The 17633-nt window shown below is 34.5% G+C and overlaps 1 protein-coding gene across 1 annotated transcript; it reads left to right on the top strand.

Moving 5' to 3' along the window:
• The first annotated feature begins 5212 nt into the window (after positions 1 to 5212).
• LOC149776757 (uncharacterized) lies at positions 5213 to 10584 on the top strand. The gene is made up of 3 exons (XM_089942578.1): positions 5213 to 5297; positions 8926 to 9246; positions 9587 to 10584. Exons 2-3 carry the CDS (start codon positions 8971 to 8973, stop codon positions 10031 to 10033), a joined length of 723 nt encoding a protein of 240 aa, XP_089798704.1. The 5' UTR covers positions 5213 to 5297; positions 8926 to 8970; the 3' UTR covers positions 10034 to 10584.
• The last annotated feature ends 7049 nt before the right edge of the window (positions 10585 to 17633 follow it).

Here is a 17633-nt window from a genome sequence, read left to right as displayed (position 1 = left end):
ACATGAGCTTTGTCCTATTTGATTGGTTGTTACTTGTTTTGTTTTAGCTTTTTCTTATAAATGAACATTAAATGTAAATAAGTTGAAAATGAAGTGATTTTAGAAAGAAGTGAACTTTAATTTTAAACAGTAGTTTACTAGAACCAAGAACTAAATAACTGGCAAATAGGTTTAATGTCCAAATGTTAATGTATTAAACGGATAGTGTTTAGACCAAAGCACGGGCCAGAGAGCCCATGTATATACTGGAATAAATGTTTTGAACCCATACAATAGACTTTTCTTTTTTGAGTCTCTATTCTATCTGTGAGTCTTTATTTAGAACATTTCTGTCGTCTTTTCTGTGTGTTTAGATGTGTATTTGTCTGTTTGTCCCTATCAACCCTTTGTCCTTACAAATACATTAATCCCTGTAAAATGTTTTGACCCGACAAACCTCATGATGTCACCCAATGTTCAATTTCCATTGACATCAAGGTGACATTCCCATGTTAAATTCCCATTGACGCCAATTTTGATATACCCATTTTTAACATTAAAGTCCCGTTGACGCTAAAGTGGCCCACCATACTACCATAGTTTCTTTATTTCAACCCACTTTCAAATTTGAAACTTAGCTTTACTTTTATTTATTTAATCAATACGAATGCATATAGCTGAGAAATAAAAGCAATGTAACAATTTCCAACCAGACTAAGGTACTGCCGTGGCCTAGTGGTTAGAGCGTCCGCCTCGAATGCGGGAGGTCGTGGGTTCGATCCCCGGCCGAGTCATACCAAAGACTTACAAAAATGGTACTAACAGCTGCCTCGCTTGGCGCTCAGCATTAAGAGGTTAGTGTTAGGACTGGTCGGCCCGGTGTCAGGATAATGTGACTGGGTGGGACATCATGCTAAATGTCTGCGGCATGATGCCCCAGTGCTAGACATCACTATAAACTGCCACATTGCAGATATCGTAGCGATATGACTGAAAAATTGTTAAAGCTACGTTAAAAATCAAAATCACAAAAATCACTACGGTACTGCCATAGCTAAAGGACAATATTTAGTAGAAGACATACTCGGAAGGGATCTGAAGAGTTAACTCCCCTAGCTAATACACCTTTCGAACTTTGCAGCATATCTGAACTCCACTTAAAATGTATGCATGTGTATTTATATGTGGTATAAGTACAATGTATATATAGTATATTCAATGTATCTTTGATTGACCGCATATATCACTCTTTACATACATTTTTGATGCAAGGGAAACTTGGCAATCCTAGTTTCTTTTTATAAAAAATTTATACATCACATGGCACATCAAATATACAGCTTTCTTTCTCAGCCTTTGTGTCTGTCTGTCTGTCTGTCACATACACTTACACACACTTTTAGCTGCTTGATTTTCTAGATTCGCTGAATGAAAAGATGCATCATTCCATCTTACAAAACAATGTACATTATTAGAGAGGAAGGACAACCAATACTGAGTGACGAGTGATAGGCTGGTTCCGGGGTTCGAAATCGTCGCTGCAGTTTGACCTATATAAATATGTTTAATGGTCGATGATAAGGTGTATTTTAAGGAATCATTCAGATCTATTTACTCAATTGCTTTAAATATTCATTTATTATCTAACAGATGTTTCATTGTAGTTATCCTTTTTATGATTGTCTTCAAAGACGTTGTTATTGGAAGCGTGAAGCAGCAGTTGTTAAGATAGCCAGCGCCGCAAAAGTTTCTCTCTTTTCACCTACCCGTGCCAAAGAACATTTCTCGTGAATGGTTTGATGTAAGGACCTTTAACAAAGCTAACCGGGCGAATGTCTTGTTTCTCCCACTATAAACTGTCACACTGCGGACATCGCAGCGATATGACTGAAGGATTGTTAAATCTACATTAAAAATCCAGATCACACACACACACACACACACACACAGGGCAATGGAGAGCGATCACGGTCCCTGGGGTAAGAAATACCCGGGCATCTCCTAGTTCTTGTTCAAACAAAATTTCTCTTTTATAAAATTAAAAAGTGTTGTTCCGCCTCCCCCCCCCCCCCCCCGTGTTTGGTTGTTGTAACCCAATCGGAGAAATTTTCGATTCTTCATTGAGAATTTGGCACGCATAATCAAATGTTATTTCTTCAAATGAATCAGTTCCATGCAAGAGCACCAAACGTAGAAGGCAGTCAATATTATCAACAACAAAACAAACAAAAAAAAAGCCAAAACAACACAAAAAACATGTACTGCGGGCGGAACAGCGATCGATAACTGCTCTGTATTGGGAAGCCGTTATTGATATCAGTACTAGGTTGGAAAGTCGAGGCTCCCGCGGGGCCTTAAGCATACTGGGTGACCCGTACAGGGTTACCGAAGGGGATTTATTGCAAAATAGTACGTTTGCCGGGGTGGTGGTGGTGTGGATCATGTGTTATGGAAGGAGTTAACCTTAATCGTTAACACCTGTCTTAAAGACCCATTCTGACTATACTTACTAAAAGCTAGGCATCTTAAGACAAGTTGTTACTTTATCGATGTTTTATTTTGCAATTAAATGTCTACAAATAGATCCTAATTGTTTGTTGTTGATTTTTTATTTGGAGGCAAATGATTTAAAACATGTAATCTTTAAAGTAGGCTCTGTGCGTGTACGTGTGTGTGTGTAGAGAGAGAGAGAGAGAACGTTCTATTTCTGATTACAAGATAAACATGTATATTATCCTGTTTTTTGTTGGAGATTTTTCCGGGGGGGGGGGGGCTGACGGAATTAACACCTCTATTAATCTTTTGTTTTCCAGTTGAGCTATATCTTTATAAACACTGGTATACAACCAGGTGTGTAATTTGCCTGTCTATTAGCAAGTGTATTTACACACACTGAGGTACAAAGGAAAATATTTGGTCAGTGGAACACTGGTCATAAATAATACATTATCTCGATAACATACATACGTCTCTCTCTCTCGTTCTTTTCTCTCTCTCTCTCTCTCTCTCTCTCTCTCTCTCTCTCTCTCTCAGTAATACGCCATAATATTCTATGACAGTTTTCCAGCTAATGGATGTTTAATGCTTAAAACACAACGATCCACAATGCATCTGTTATTTTCTTTTGCTTGGTTTTCTTTCTCGTAAACCCACTGGAGTGCTTAAGCTTATTTTGCTATGACGGTCCATGGACTTATCAGGTCAAGTGAATGATGATCTTATATTTTATTTTAATAATACTATCCAAAAGATATGGCTTTTTAAACTTGATGCTGTATTTTATTTTTATTTTATGAATTTTCATATAATGCAGGTTGATGCGGGATCAAATAGTGCATAAAACTTGTTCTGCTTCCTGACACTGCTGTTGTTTTTGCCATTTCAAAAACAACTCCCGTTGATTTTGTTCCCTCTGTTACTGTTGTTCCCTTTGGTGCTGTTATAACTGCTGTTTCTGAAACAGCCTCTTGGTTTCCATCTTTTTTCTCCTATCTTTCGCTTTCTGAACTTGCTTTATCGGTGAAACCCTGAGATGTGGATCCAGTTCTTCATCCTTTTTCTAGAGGGTTTTTAACCTGTCTATATGGACAAATGCCTCGCTCATTTTAGTTCTTGCGCTTGAGGTGGCAGGGGAGAGTTTCGTAAATTTCTTAACCTAAGACAATGGTGTGACATTTTCAGCTATTATTGTTTACTAACTGACGCTAGGGATATATTAATCAAGTAGATCTTTCGGGCTTGTGTAGTTCTTGAAACTGATGCTAGGAATGAACACATTATGTAGGTAGTGAAATAACAATAGTCGGCTAGGAAGAAGAGCTAGCCCTCAACAGCAGTACACATTATATACAGTTAGAAGCGTTAAGATTCTCAGTGACAATCACTGTAGTTCCTTTAGTTTATGTTATACTACATGAATAGTAATCAAACTCTATATCAAAGAGTAAATACGAGGAAAATGTATGTTCAACATTTTGATGAATGTATATCCTGACACTCAAATTAAATCTCTCCAGACGCACAACGGGAAGTCAATACTAAATAGAAGAGAACAAAAGTTCTTGCATTTTCATGTTAAAAAGCTTCTTATTTTCATCCGTCCAACCGCTCTGGTGGCCTAAGTGGTTAGAGTGTCCTCCTCGTATGCGGGAGGTCGCGGGTTCAAACCACAGCCGAGTCATACCAAAGACTTATGAAAATGGTACAGCAGCTGCCGCACTTGGCGCTGAGCATTATGATGTTAGTGTTAGGACTGGTCGGCCCGGTGTCAGGATAATTTGACTGGGTGGTACATGATGCTACATGTCTGCGGCATGATGCCCCGGTTCCAAACATCAGTATAAACTGCCACACTACATACATTGTAGCGATATGACTCCGATTGCTAAAACTACGTTAAAACTCAAAGTCACACACACACACACACATTCATCCCTCGAACCCAGTCTCATTTATATATCCATAGTAATATCACTGAAAAATACTTCAACACGCTAAGAAGTCTCAAACCGAGCGAATCAAACAACACCTGCGCGTGAGTCTGGCTTGAGGTTAGGGTTTCCTTTATTTCCAAGGCTCGCAGGAAAACATTCGTTGTCACTTGAACGATTGTGAAACGTGTAAATACCACAAATAACATGCATCTAATCAACTAGCAAGCACACATTCACAAAACCCTAATTTTACACTCCCATATCTTTTTATGCTTCACAGTCGTATGAATCATCTTTAAGCCTTTCAAAACCGTAGATTGGTACTACACGCCATGCACCACAAGAAACGACCCAAATTCCTAATGCAAATGATTATTTTTTTTTTTAAATTAGTAAATACGTACATATGAGTACATACAGATAATTTCTTGTGGGAAGACTGTAGGGAGAGCCATCTTTACGAAACTAATAAAGTCTCTTGAATAATTTACATTTGACGCTTGCCCGATGTAATTGGCCAATTAGTTTGTGAAAGAAATGTCTTCCCAACATTAAGTCCCATAATTAAACAAATGATCAATAAACTCTAACAAAGCTATAAACAAACGTAAGCACAAAAAGCAGATACCCTAGGTGTGTTACAAATATGCCTGAATGACAGAATAATAGAGTTTGCAACTTCTGTACAAAGCTAACAATTTCAAAAGGCGAAATCCATGTGTGTTGAATGGAATGGAAAAAAACTATTATTGTGCCTTCTAAAACTCACCGGTACACTTACAACAACTTTTCATTGCAAGTGATTCAAATGTACGCTAGTCGATAGTTTGCTTCAAATCAATCTTGGACTTGGTAAAACAGCAATCGTTGTGATGTAAGTTACAGGTAAGGGCTCTTCATTTTTCAGAAAACAAAACTACATTATGCTAATTGCTTGAATATTTAGTCAAATTTGGTGGAATCAGTAATGCTATTGTCATTATTGTTACTTTGCTGGTTTAATGACACCTTCAACAAATTCTTGACTATATCAACCCGAGAAAACGGCAGTCAAGTGCCTTTCCCAAAGATACACAGAAGTAACTGACAGAAGCTGGCTGGGAAATGTATCGAGGTATCGAACACTCAACCCTTGGATTATGAGTCAGACGTTTATAGCAACTGAATTGTCTTGACTCCAGTGATGTTTAGATGTCAGAGCAGCATATGGAGAGAATAATCTTAGTTGAGAGAGAGAGAGAGAGAGAGAGAGAGAGAGAGAGAATGTTGAAAATACGTTCCTTTTTCAATTTTCTCAAATCGACTTCATAAATCTGAGTGCTGGAATGACATCAGAAACATGACCGAAGATTGTCTTTATCAGTTCACTTTATGAACACACATTTTATGAAATGGAAGATCGAATCATTTTACTAACGAACTTTGCTGATGTTGTACTCGTTTTCCACATAAACAGCATTAAGCAGTCTATAATTGACCTGTTACCCTGCAAATTCTAAATCATTTGAATTATGATTTAGTGGAGATTCTTTCCATGTATAGTATACATATCACCAAAATTACACATGCGTGTTCATAAATATTGATCAAAGTGTAATCTTGTTAAATCGCGGTTTAGTAAAATCCCTCTATGCTTGTACAGTAGAGATATCAAATGGAATCTAACATAGATTTCTCGCATTGCCTTTCACTGGGAGATGACTTTTCATCTCAAGCAAATATAACTAACTGTACAGTGATTTTTATTTCTATCAGTTTGCGTTTTGTATTGTATGTTTATCGAACGCATGCATGACGCATATAATCGGGTATTGAGTTCGTATTATTCCGAACTGAATAAATATTTTTATCTGTGCTGAATATGTATTATGCGAGTTATTGAATCTGACATAATGTTATATACATATTAAGTTTTTGTTCTTGAATCCGATATATGACTTTCTCATATTTCACTTGAACGCTTGGATTAACCTGCAATTCATTAACTTGGAAACCGAGCAATAGTGTCCTGGTGATGGAAAAGTAAATACGAGAGAGACAGACAGACAGACAGAGACAGAGAGAGAGACTTTTGGTTGGTTTGACATTAACGCCATTTCTCAGCTCAGTTTTGGCTTGACATTGCTGATTTTCTCTCTCTCTCTCTCTCTCTCTCTGCTGTCAAATAGACAAATAAATATACATATTAAGCTGATTCTAGCTGATTGGTTGGTTTGACATTAACGCCATTTCTCAGCTCAGTTTTGGCTTGACATATGGAGGATTCTCTCTCTCTCTCTCTCTCTCTCTCTCTCTCTCTCTATGCTGTCAAGTAGACAAATAAATATACATATTAAGCTGATTCTAGCTGATTGTGTTACTATCTTCAATCCTTATTCAATCTAATATATATTAAAGACCCCATAAATTTAGAATCTCTCTATCATATTCCAATGTCCTCACAAACATAAATATGCAATTCTGCGTATGCTTACATCCGACTGATATTTTTAACTGCTGGTAGATATATGTGTAATAACATGTACAAAATTTTCACGAGGTAAGTGTTTCCAGAAATCGTATGACAAGTGATTTTTATTTAATGTTTTTAAACATTTTGAAAAGCCTATTCATGTTAATGTTACTTATTTATTTATTGCTAGGGTTCCCCGCTTGTTCTGTGGCGCTTTTTTATGGTTATCGTTATGTAGGAGATGATCGACCACGGTGTTATTGCCCGAAACTAGTAAATATTAAATTAAAATATGATATTAATGGACGTAATAACATGAATCTGAGCAGAAATATAGAATATTATAATACGAGCCTCTGTATGCAAAATATTAAAATTGAATCAATTACATATTGAATGATACACTTTCTCAAAGAAATAAACCTAAAAATGTATGCAAAATGCAATTAGCCGTCATGTTATACTGATAAAAATGTTTCATCATGAAATCGAGTGAATGACCGAACTCAAGTTGCCGGCATGCCTGCATAACCTAGTTGCTTCCGGTCCTACCAACATCGGTGTTGTTGACAGGTCAAAGTCGCAATATTCCTTTTCCTCTCCTCTCTTTCTCTCCAGCCACTTTCGTGGCATCATCTGTAACTTGGTTGTCTGCACTCATTCCCCACTATGTGGTGCACATATGGAGTTATTTCCCCTTAACAAATAGAAACGCAACCTTAATAGTTGTCATTCTCTTTTTACTGCTAGGATTGAACAATATTCCCACTCTTATTACGTCAGATATAGTCTTATCGTAATTCAACAGAAACTAAGGCTAATATGGAAAAGTTTGCAATCTGACGCTGATATACACGATTCAATACGATTAATGTCTTTCCCTAACATTCCTAAGTGGAACCATGATATAACTAGACATCTTAGTAAATAAGCAGTAATATGCCTCTGTGGGCTTTAAATCACTGACTGGACTATGTCTGTCGGCATGAGCCGATTTCTCGATTAAAAGAATTCACAACTTAATCACATCAATGAATTAAAGGAATTCACGTCTTTTCTTAGCTACATTACTTGCTCACTGTGAATTTAGTGACATTACATTTTCAGACGTAGCAAAAACAATGTTTAGCATACACGATTCATTTAATCTAAGACACACAAATTCACACATTCTCAGCATGAAATTCCTATCACACACAAACGAGTAATTCGAACAAATTCATATCACAGACATATTGTCTGACATTCTTAGGCTACATGAGTCATATAGCATTCAAGACGAATGAATTCAAAGAATTATTTTCCTACCTCAAGGATAATTTATATATGAATTTAAAACGAATACATGCAACAAATAATTACAAACTTGTATCAATGGATATGTTGTATGCCAATGAGAAAAACATTGTTCTTTCCTTCTTTTCTATGAATCCGAATGTTTCTTTTTATGTCCATCTAATTAAAAATACCTGCCGCGTGGACAATTTATAACAAGAAATACTTGTTATTTCCCGGAGTCAACTTCTTGCCTCCCTCCCGTAACTTAGACTGATAATTTCGAGAAGAAAATTACTTAAAACATTGAATTTAATCTGGGAAACACGCCTACATTTAGCTTAGCCAGGTAGGATTAACTTTATCTGACCGCCAAATATTTAACACGTCCATCGAAGTTAAGTATTTCTCTGTATTCCGCCTTTATTATTAATTATTTCTAAAAAATCTCGTGTTATGATACTTATTTCAAATTGCCCAAAAGTGTCTCTGGATTGTCTCGATGTTGTCGTTTCGATGCTACATAACCCCAAGTTAACACTCTCAATCTGTCTTAATGTTATCCATATGTATACGGATTCTAAATAAAAATCAATCACGCCCCCAATTAAAAGCATCACATTCATCGAAGGCTAGAGATTTAATGCAGGACTAGCCCATACGTCAATGTTCATGGTTACGTGTTTCGCTCACCGCGACAAAATCGTGTCCATCCTTCAAAATTCACTTTGTTACAGATTTATTTATTTATTTATTTTTTATTTTATTTTTTATTTATTTATCCAGAATGTTGGTCCACTAGGTGATGACATTAGAGTCCACATCAGCATAATGGATTTATCAGAGTTCATCTCCCGCTGCCAAAGCGACGAAATCGAAACATTTTGTGATGAGGAAATAAATAATGCTCATGCTGAATTTAGAAGAAAAATGAAGGGCGTAAATGAAGCTTTCAGAATAAAGCCTGTGTGCTTTGAAAATTTTATTTATTACCTTCGAAACGAAAGATGGTCGGATGCCAGAGTGTTTCGATCTGGAGCAATAAAGGAATACCTCATGTTGCCAAGCAACCGAAAGTTCCCAAAGCAAAACAAAGATAATCAAGCGGTAAATTTTCTGGCTGTCTTTCTGTTTGTCTGTCTGTCTCTCTCACGATGTGTTGCATAAATCAAAAACTACTGACCCTCTTCAAACGGTTTCTGCTTTGCTATCCCGAATTAGGCCAGTTCAAGATAGAGTATATAAGCCACTTTTATAAGGTACAATGTGAATAATTATAGATATTCGTTTATCATTTTATACGTTTATATACATTCATTTTCCCTCACCAAAACAACTGTTGATATACATTTATAGTGTGTCTTTATATCCGTGACATTGCACTAGTAGTATTATAATTTTCGTATGACCGTCCATGTGATGCAATCATTCTATCCTTCGCTTTTAGACCGACGGTGATTCTTTGCGCAAAAGGGTAAATCATTCACATGATTCAGAACAAAAGAAGGGAAGAAAGACGGAGACTGAATTATCCGTGGGTATCTCAGACAACAAAAAAGGTGAAACAGCATATACTACAAACCAGGCTAGAATTCAAACCGAATTAGATGCGAATGAAACAATGGAAATCGAGAAGGGTCCTATACATTTGGAACAAACTGAATCACAGGCCGATTCAGAATCATTCGAGGAAGAAAAAAGACTGGCTGGTTCCGAGTCTGAGCTAGGAGATAGATACGAAAACGAGAACAAATCGAAAACCCATCCGCTTGAGGCGATTTGTGAAACAAATAGCATAGAACATGTAAAGGTTCATACTGAACAAGATGAAGAGGAAACAATAGCAGCTGAAGCGGACGAAAAAGATAAAGAAACTTCGAAACCAGAAGATTAAGATTCCTCTCCAAAAACATTTAAAAAATTGTTCAAAGAGGATTCTTCATTTCTGATTGATTATCTGTTACTATTGGCAAAGCCTTGATGGTCAAGAAATCAATAACAAAATATGGAAACTGAATATAATTTGACTGACAGATTCGTGTAAGACAAGAAAACAATCCATTTTATGTACATATTTGCGACATATGAACAGTTTTTAAGGGAATACAAGAAGACTCTTACAAGCATACAGGGATTAATTTAGCAAGACTTATTAAGCAAACATGACATTGTGTCAGACTTGTTTCTATCGTCGCTTAAGTCTTTAACATCTAGAGATCAATAAAGAACTTATCTGTACGATTTTGCCGCAGATCAAGCTGCCTAAACGCACATAAAAGCGTTCTTCGCTATCTCATCAGTTTGTATTTGCTTTTAATTCCAACGTTTATATGGAGGTATTTTGTATATTTATTATATTTACCAAACTATTCTGACAAGTAATTATATGGAACAATCACATATTGTACACTTGAGTGTCAAATTTGAATAAATCTTTTATGTTGATGTCCGTGTTGTAACTATTCAGTGTTACTAAGTTGGGTGTACTTTTACACTAGTGGTACACTGTGGTAGCTATCTCAGATCTATTACACGAAGACATTGCGGTAAAGTGTCTCCTTACTGCAATAGTTGGGAAAAATATAAATTACTTTTCACTATTTCAGTTTCCTAATATTCATACTTTCATACTTAAAACAAACACTTAGGTTGAAGAACTTGGCAATTATTGCCGTTTCATTCCACACTGATGATGATATATATATATATATATATATATATATATATATATATATATATATATATATATATATATATATATATATATATATTGTAACGTGCTCCACCCTGGGTTTAATTTCCCAGCGCAAGCTCCCTTATATTTAGATAATTTCTTCCTGTTTCGATGGTTCGGCAATCCTTAAACTGAGACTTTGAATTGGTTGCAATAGTATAATGTACTGGTAGTACATAGTACGTCGTCTGATAACAGACGAAATCTCTGTAGAAATAATGGCTTCTTATGCTAGCTACTTATCCGTGAGGAAATTATTTATCTAAGTATATAAACAACATAAAGTCTGAATGAGAAAAATAGAGGATTTATTTTAGTCTTAACATGTCAATAAACAATTCAATATAATAGAATTCACATATTCTCTTCCTAGTCAATAAATAAATTAGTATAACAGAACGTACATATACTTATAACCAGCAGTCTCAACAATTAGTATTAAATAATAATATTGATCAAATATAATTTACTATAATAATTTTATAATATTCATAGGGGTAACATTAAAATCCCAATACAAACGGATTCAAATAAATAGAATTAACAGGCGAAACGGGTGACGATTTCTTTTACGATAAAAATATAAAGTCATACAAATGTACTGAACTAGCGTTATGGAGGCCCTATATCCCTACGTAAGAGTACTCAACACTTTATCTTTGGATTTCATTTTCCTTATTACATAAATTTACTATTAATTTTTATATTGCATAAATGAATGTATATTTTCTAAAATGATTATTTCTACTTAATTTCTACTTAGAGAATGATAACATTCCCTATCACTTTTGGAAGCCGATTATATATTGCAGTTGCATACGAACCCGATGCCGATTGAAGGGAAACTGACTGGTTTGCGCGACACCCATATTTATAACCTTCGGTTGCACTACACAGTGTAACACTCCGCCAAAATAGTACATATTGCTAACAAGTATTTAAGACTCAATAAACAGTAAATATCGTTTAATTATTGAGATACAAATCAAACATTAAATGCTAATTATATTATTACAATCTTAATCGCAAACGTATCGTCAAACACTAAAATCCTTGTGTCACACGTATAAACAGTAAACATTGGCCTCCAAACAAGTTGGTGGTGCGGGAAAATTAGAACATGCACGATCCTAATGCGTTATCCTCGCAGGTGAAGGTAAGTGCATTATTTTCTTGTTGAGCATAACTTATTCTACGTAAAAACTAGCTATATCAACAGTTTATTGGTGTTCAATAATGATTGCATATACCGCGTAGTGGAAATCTGAGGTGCCTCCAATACGTAAATTGCCTCCAAAACAAAGATGGCGGACAATGTGAAATACATTGAACGTTGTACATAATATGAATGATACAGAACATTTGTTTTGTAATATATCAAACTTAACATAGTCTCAGAATATCCATCTGTATATGAAACTAGTATATGTGTGATTTACAGCATTGAAACAATGTAAACCAATGATATGACACACTGGAGGTGCCTCCAGTACATAAAGTGCCTCCAAAACATAGATGGCGGACATCGTGTAATACATTGAACGTTGTACATAATATCAATCATACAGAACATTTGTTTTGTAATACATCGAACTTAACATAGTCTCAGAATATCCATCTGCATATGAAACTAGTATATTTGTATTCATGTAAAATTCGTAACTATATATATATATATATATAGAGAGAGAGAGAGAGAGAGAGAGAGAGAGAGAGAGAGAACGCAATCATACAAAACAATCATATTGACGATTAAGGGTGCCTTTGGCCCTTGGCCTGAACCTTAATCGAATGTAACCGTCGATCAGCCATTTCTATTTATTTGTGGTTAGCAATCATATAAAGATAATTGTGTGACTGCCATAAGACAGCATTGATGCAGGTATCCTTAAATATATGAACACATGCATGAATTCTAGGCCCTGAAATGCCAGATAACAACACAAGGTTGGCTGCTTTCGTGCGTCCTAAATGCACAAAAATACATTCGGATGTTGCTGCTTTTCTCGACCAAATGAAATTCACTCCTCTCGAGCGTTGTCCAGGTTTTTGACCCTATGATAGCTGAAGGCAAACCTGAACAAAATAGTAAATATTTACAACTCTCTCTCTCTCTCTCTCTCTCTCTCTCTCTCTCTCCATAAAGAAGCTGTAAAACAGAATTTCCTATTTACAGTAAGCCTGTTATATACACTAATATCAAAGGACTGTCTCCTACATTTATACAAATGGCAAAAGCATGCTTCTTACATACACAAATCTGACAAAAGCCGTTCTCCTATGTATTCACAATTGACAAAAACCCGTTTTCTTTCTTTATATAAACTGCTGACAAAAGCCTGCTTCTTACAGATACATAAACGAGGTTAAAAGCACACATCAGAATGTAAAACAAAATCACAGCATATAACGGTCCTTACAGCTAGGTGCCTGTAAATATTACATGGCAATTACATAATTAGCGAATAGTACTTAGATATTAATCAACACTAAATTGGCCATTTATATTTACCGTCTTTATTCGGATATCATCAATAAATTATACTCGCATGAAAGCTTTTGAAGACATTGTAACACCACCATTAACTCATTAAGTTTCTAAACGAGTAGCGGTGTAACAACTGCCCATTGGAGACAGGACCAAATGGGGCCCATAAATCCCATATAACTAGGCTGTAATGGGGCGATGCCCCATAATTAAGTTTTAATGGGGCAGAGTTTCTTAGTGCGCTCTTGTAATGTAGGCCATAGACAAATATATAAAGCTCACGTGTATGCAACTTAGAAGTGATAATCTAATATCTACAGTGTCTAGTCAAGGCAGTAGACAGTACGATTTGGATACTTTCACATTAATTTTTACATCTAGTTCATTTCAAACTTAAGCGACTGTCATTTTATTAAAAACAAGAATCAGTTACTTATCCAGGATTTTGCATTAAAAATACAGCATGTACGTTTTGATCTAATTCAAAGAGTGTCATACACTACGTTATTAACAATATTCAAACCCAGCTGACATCTTTTTGACTGGTTATAATGCTTTGATTTATTATAATGGACAATACTATGTGACAGGTTTCAGTTAAAGGGCCATGTGACATATTTTATATGAAAAGAAACTCTATTCTTAACCAATGCTGTTCAACTGCGGTGAAGGTGGTAGAAAATTGTGCTTTACAAACATATCGGTATGAGTGTTAAATAATACTTACAAGTCAATTGATTAAATGAGCATAAAATGACGGTGTTTATGAGGGAGTGTGTTTACTGGCAAGCCAAACTGGATTATCATGGCGAGCCAATAATAATTTAGTTTTCTGTTGATTTTAAGTTGTCTAGTTTGATGGCTACATAAGCTTTGTATCTGATGTAAAATAAAGGTTGGGAGACATAGCAACAATTCTAATCTAGCAAGTTCATCAAAATGTAGTATTATTATTTTTACTACTATTATTGTTATTATCATTATTATTATTATATTATTATTATTATTATTATCTTCATTATTATTATTATTATTATTATTATTATTATTTATTAATTTATTCTAGTTTCATTGATTCTAATGTATTAATGTGTGTTGCTATTGGAAAATGTCGAAAATATCCAACAAATAATGAATAGAGTAATATAGATTTTAGAAAATTTATTGGCAAATGATATTGTGTATTTATGTGTTTTTAGTTAACAAGAATTATATTAATTAATTATCCAGACATGGTAATGTATTAATATTTTGTAACTGTATGTCTTGTTCTAGTGTATTTTTGTCCGGTATGTAACACCTTTATCTTCAAGTCATCAAGGATTATTAATGTCGGACTATTTCTTTATCTGCCTAAAATCACAGCTCCTTCCATTAAAAGTGCATATAATTATAAAATCCAACTTTCTTTACCAGATTAATAAAAATAACTTATTATACTTATTTTTGTTATCAAATATTAGTGATAATATGCTAATGATGTATCATTACTGTATGCGATCTACGCTGCGATGTAATTATTATTACAAGAACTTGGTCTTCATTTTACAGCCTTCAAGCTGTCTTTGGAGTCTTTTGAGATTTACAGTAAGTGCTTCTAATATCCTTACTGGTCTGGTTTGGGGATGAACATAGAAAAACTATAGAAGATCCTATTACTCTATTAAGTGTGCTTTTCGCTTTTAATATTCGGTACAATCTTAATGTTCGGTACAGTTTTAAGGTTCAGTATAATCTTAATGTTTGGTACAATCTTAATGTTCGGTACAGTTTTAATGTTCGGTACAATCTTAATGTTCGGTAGAGTTTTAATGTTAGGCACAATCTTAATGTTCGGTACAGTTTTAATGTTCGGTACAATTTTCAAGTTTGGTACATTTTTAATGTTCGATACAATCTTAATGTTCGGTATAGTTTTAATGTTAGGCACAATCTTAATGTTCGGTACAGTTTTAATGTTCGGTACAATCTTAAGTTTCGGTACAATTTTCATGTTCGGTACGATCTTAATGTTCGGTACAGTTTTAATGTTCGGTACAATCTTAAGTTTCGGTACAATTTTCATGTTCGGTACGATCTTAATGTTCGGTACAGTTTTAATGTTCGGTACAATCGTAATGTTTGGTACAGTTTTAAGGTTCAGTATAATGTTAATGTTCGTTACAGTTTTGATGTTCGGTACAATCTTAATGTTCGGTACAGTTTTAAAAGTCGGTACAACCTTAATGTTTGATAAATTTTTAATGTTTGGTACAATTTTCAAGTTTCATACATTTTTAATGTTGGATACAATCTTAATGTTCGGTATAGTTTTAATGTTAGGTACAATCTTAATGTTCGGTACAATTTTAATGTTCGGTACAGTTTTAATGTTCGGTACAGTTTTAATGTTCGGTTCTATCTTAATGTTCGGTACAGTTTTAATATTCGGTACAATCTTAATTTTTGGTACAATTTTAATGTTCGATACAATCTTAATGTTCGGTACAGTTTTATGGTCGGTTCAATCTTAATGTTTGGTACAGTTTTAATATTCGGTGCAATCTTAACGTTTGGTACAATTTTAATATTCGGTACAATCTTAATATTCTGTACAATCTTAATGTTCGATATAGTTTTAATGTTCGGTACGATCTTAATGTTTGGTATGTTCAGTACAATCGTAATGCTCGGTACAATTTTAATGTTCGGTACAATCTTAATGTTCGGTAGAGTTTTAATGCTCGGTACGATCTTAATGTTCGGTACATTGTTAATGTTCGGTACAATCCTAATGTTCGGTACAGTTTTAATTTAACTTGTGACATATCTTATATACAGTGTTTTATTCTCAGTTAGAACTTGCACACTAGGACATGTGCTCGAATGATGCACAAATCAGCACATATATACCATAACGTGTCATTCCGAGGTGATTCTGAAAACTGAATTTCTAATATTTTTACTGAACGCTAGACCCTAGGGCAGGGATCGCCATACCAAACAACATGATATGATCAAACCATGTTGTCATTGGTATAACTCAGATATATTTTTTTAAATTCTGAGATTTGATTATAATTGCTACGGCTCTATAGTCTTTAGAATACAGAGTAAAAAAAAAATTAAAGAAATGAACGTATTGTGAAATAAACCCTAAAGCGTCCTGAAAGTTCTATCGCAAGTCCTAAATGTAAAGAGTGCCAAATGAATTCCAGTGGTATTCCGAATAAGTTCCAATATTGAATGTGTTGATGTTCCAAGAGCCTCGAATGTACTAATGCGCCAACAGTATTGATGTATCACAATGATATAGTCCAAGCTGTCCTTGAATGAATTCGAAATAGTTGCAAAAATAATGATTTAGTCCAAGAAGTATTAGCGAACAACTTGTAATTCCGTGAATAACTGAGATAAATAAATCCTTCCAAATTAAAAAGTGAACAAAACAATGAAACTGGTTCCAATGTGGATGTTAAATTAGGAACGATCAATTCTAATTCAATCCAACATAGTATTAAAAATTAAGACACAGTTTAAAAACCAGGATAAAGATCATTTTCCCATCAAATTCGTTTCAAGAATATTCCAAGTTGTAAAAATTGCCAGGTCTCTTATTTAAAATTAAAGAGTACATAAAACAGGAGGTATACCATTAATTCCTTAGGAGAACACCAATGACCTGAGTTCAAATTAAATGAACTTGTTTGACTCCAGTAATAATAGTCTGAATACTTATTCTATAATGATAGCGAAATAATATGTATGTATTACGTTGCTATGTTGTTTACAAAATAAATGTCGCTAGTCAGGTAACCCTTAATTCGATTACTGACCAAGGTCACTCTCGCGAAATAGATATACAAACATATAATAAAACATACAATCATAGAGAAAAGCCAACACAGTACAAATTATATATATATATATATATATATATATATATATATATATATATATATATATATATATATATATAACAATAACCCTCCCGATGAAAACCGATAGCCCAATGACACGATAGGATAGCTCCAAGACATACTGTCATTGATCTGCATATGTTATCCGTTCCCTAATGATGTTCCAGAGAAGGTATTGGACTTTTGAACAACACAAATATGGACAATATATTTCAGTAATTTACCTTTATCTGTTTTATTTTTATTTTTGGTGATGCCTTAACGCAAAAAATACTGTTTATTCAGGACTGTGCTGATGTGCCGTCAAACTCTACATACCATTTCGAAGTCTAGGGAATTATTTGTAGCCATAGATTGATAGTTAATGTTTAAA

This window comes from Sinohyriopsis cumingii, chromosome 18 (genome assembly GCF_028554795.1).
Source record: "Sinohyriopsis cumingii isolate HCF-2022 chromosome 18, ASM2855479v2, whole genome shotgun sequence".
Lineage (NCBI taxonomy): Eukaryota > Metazoa > Mollusca > Bivalvia > Unionida > Unionidae > Sinohyriopsis > Sinohyriopsis cumingii.
The sequence above is the reverse complement of the archived record's forward strand: the minus strand, read 5'-3'. Positions and strand labels throughout refer to the sequence as shown.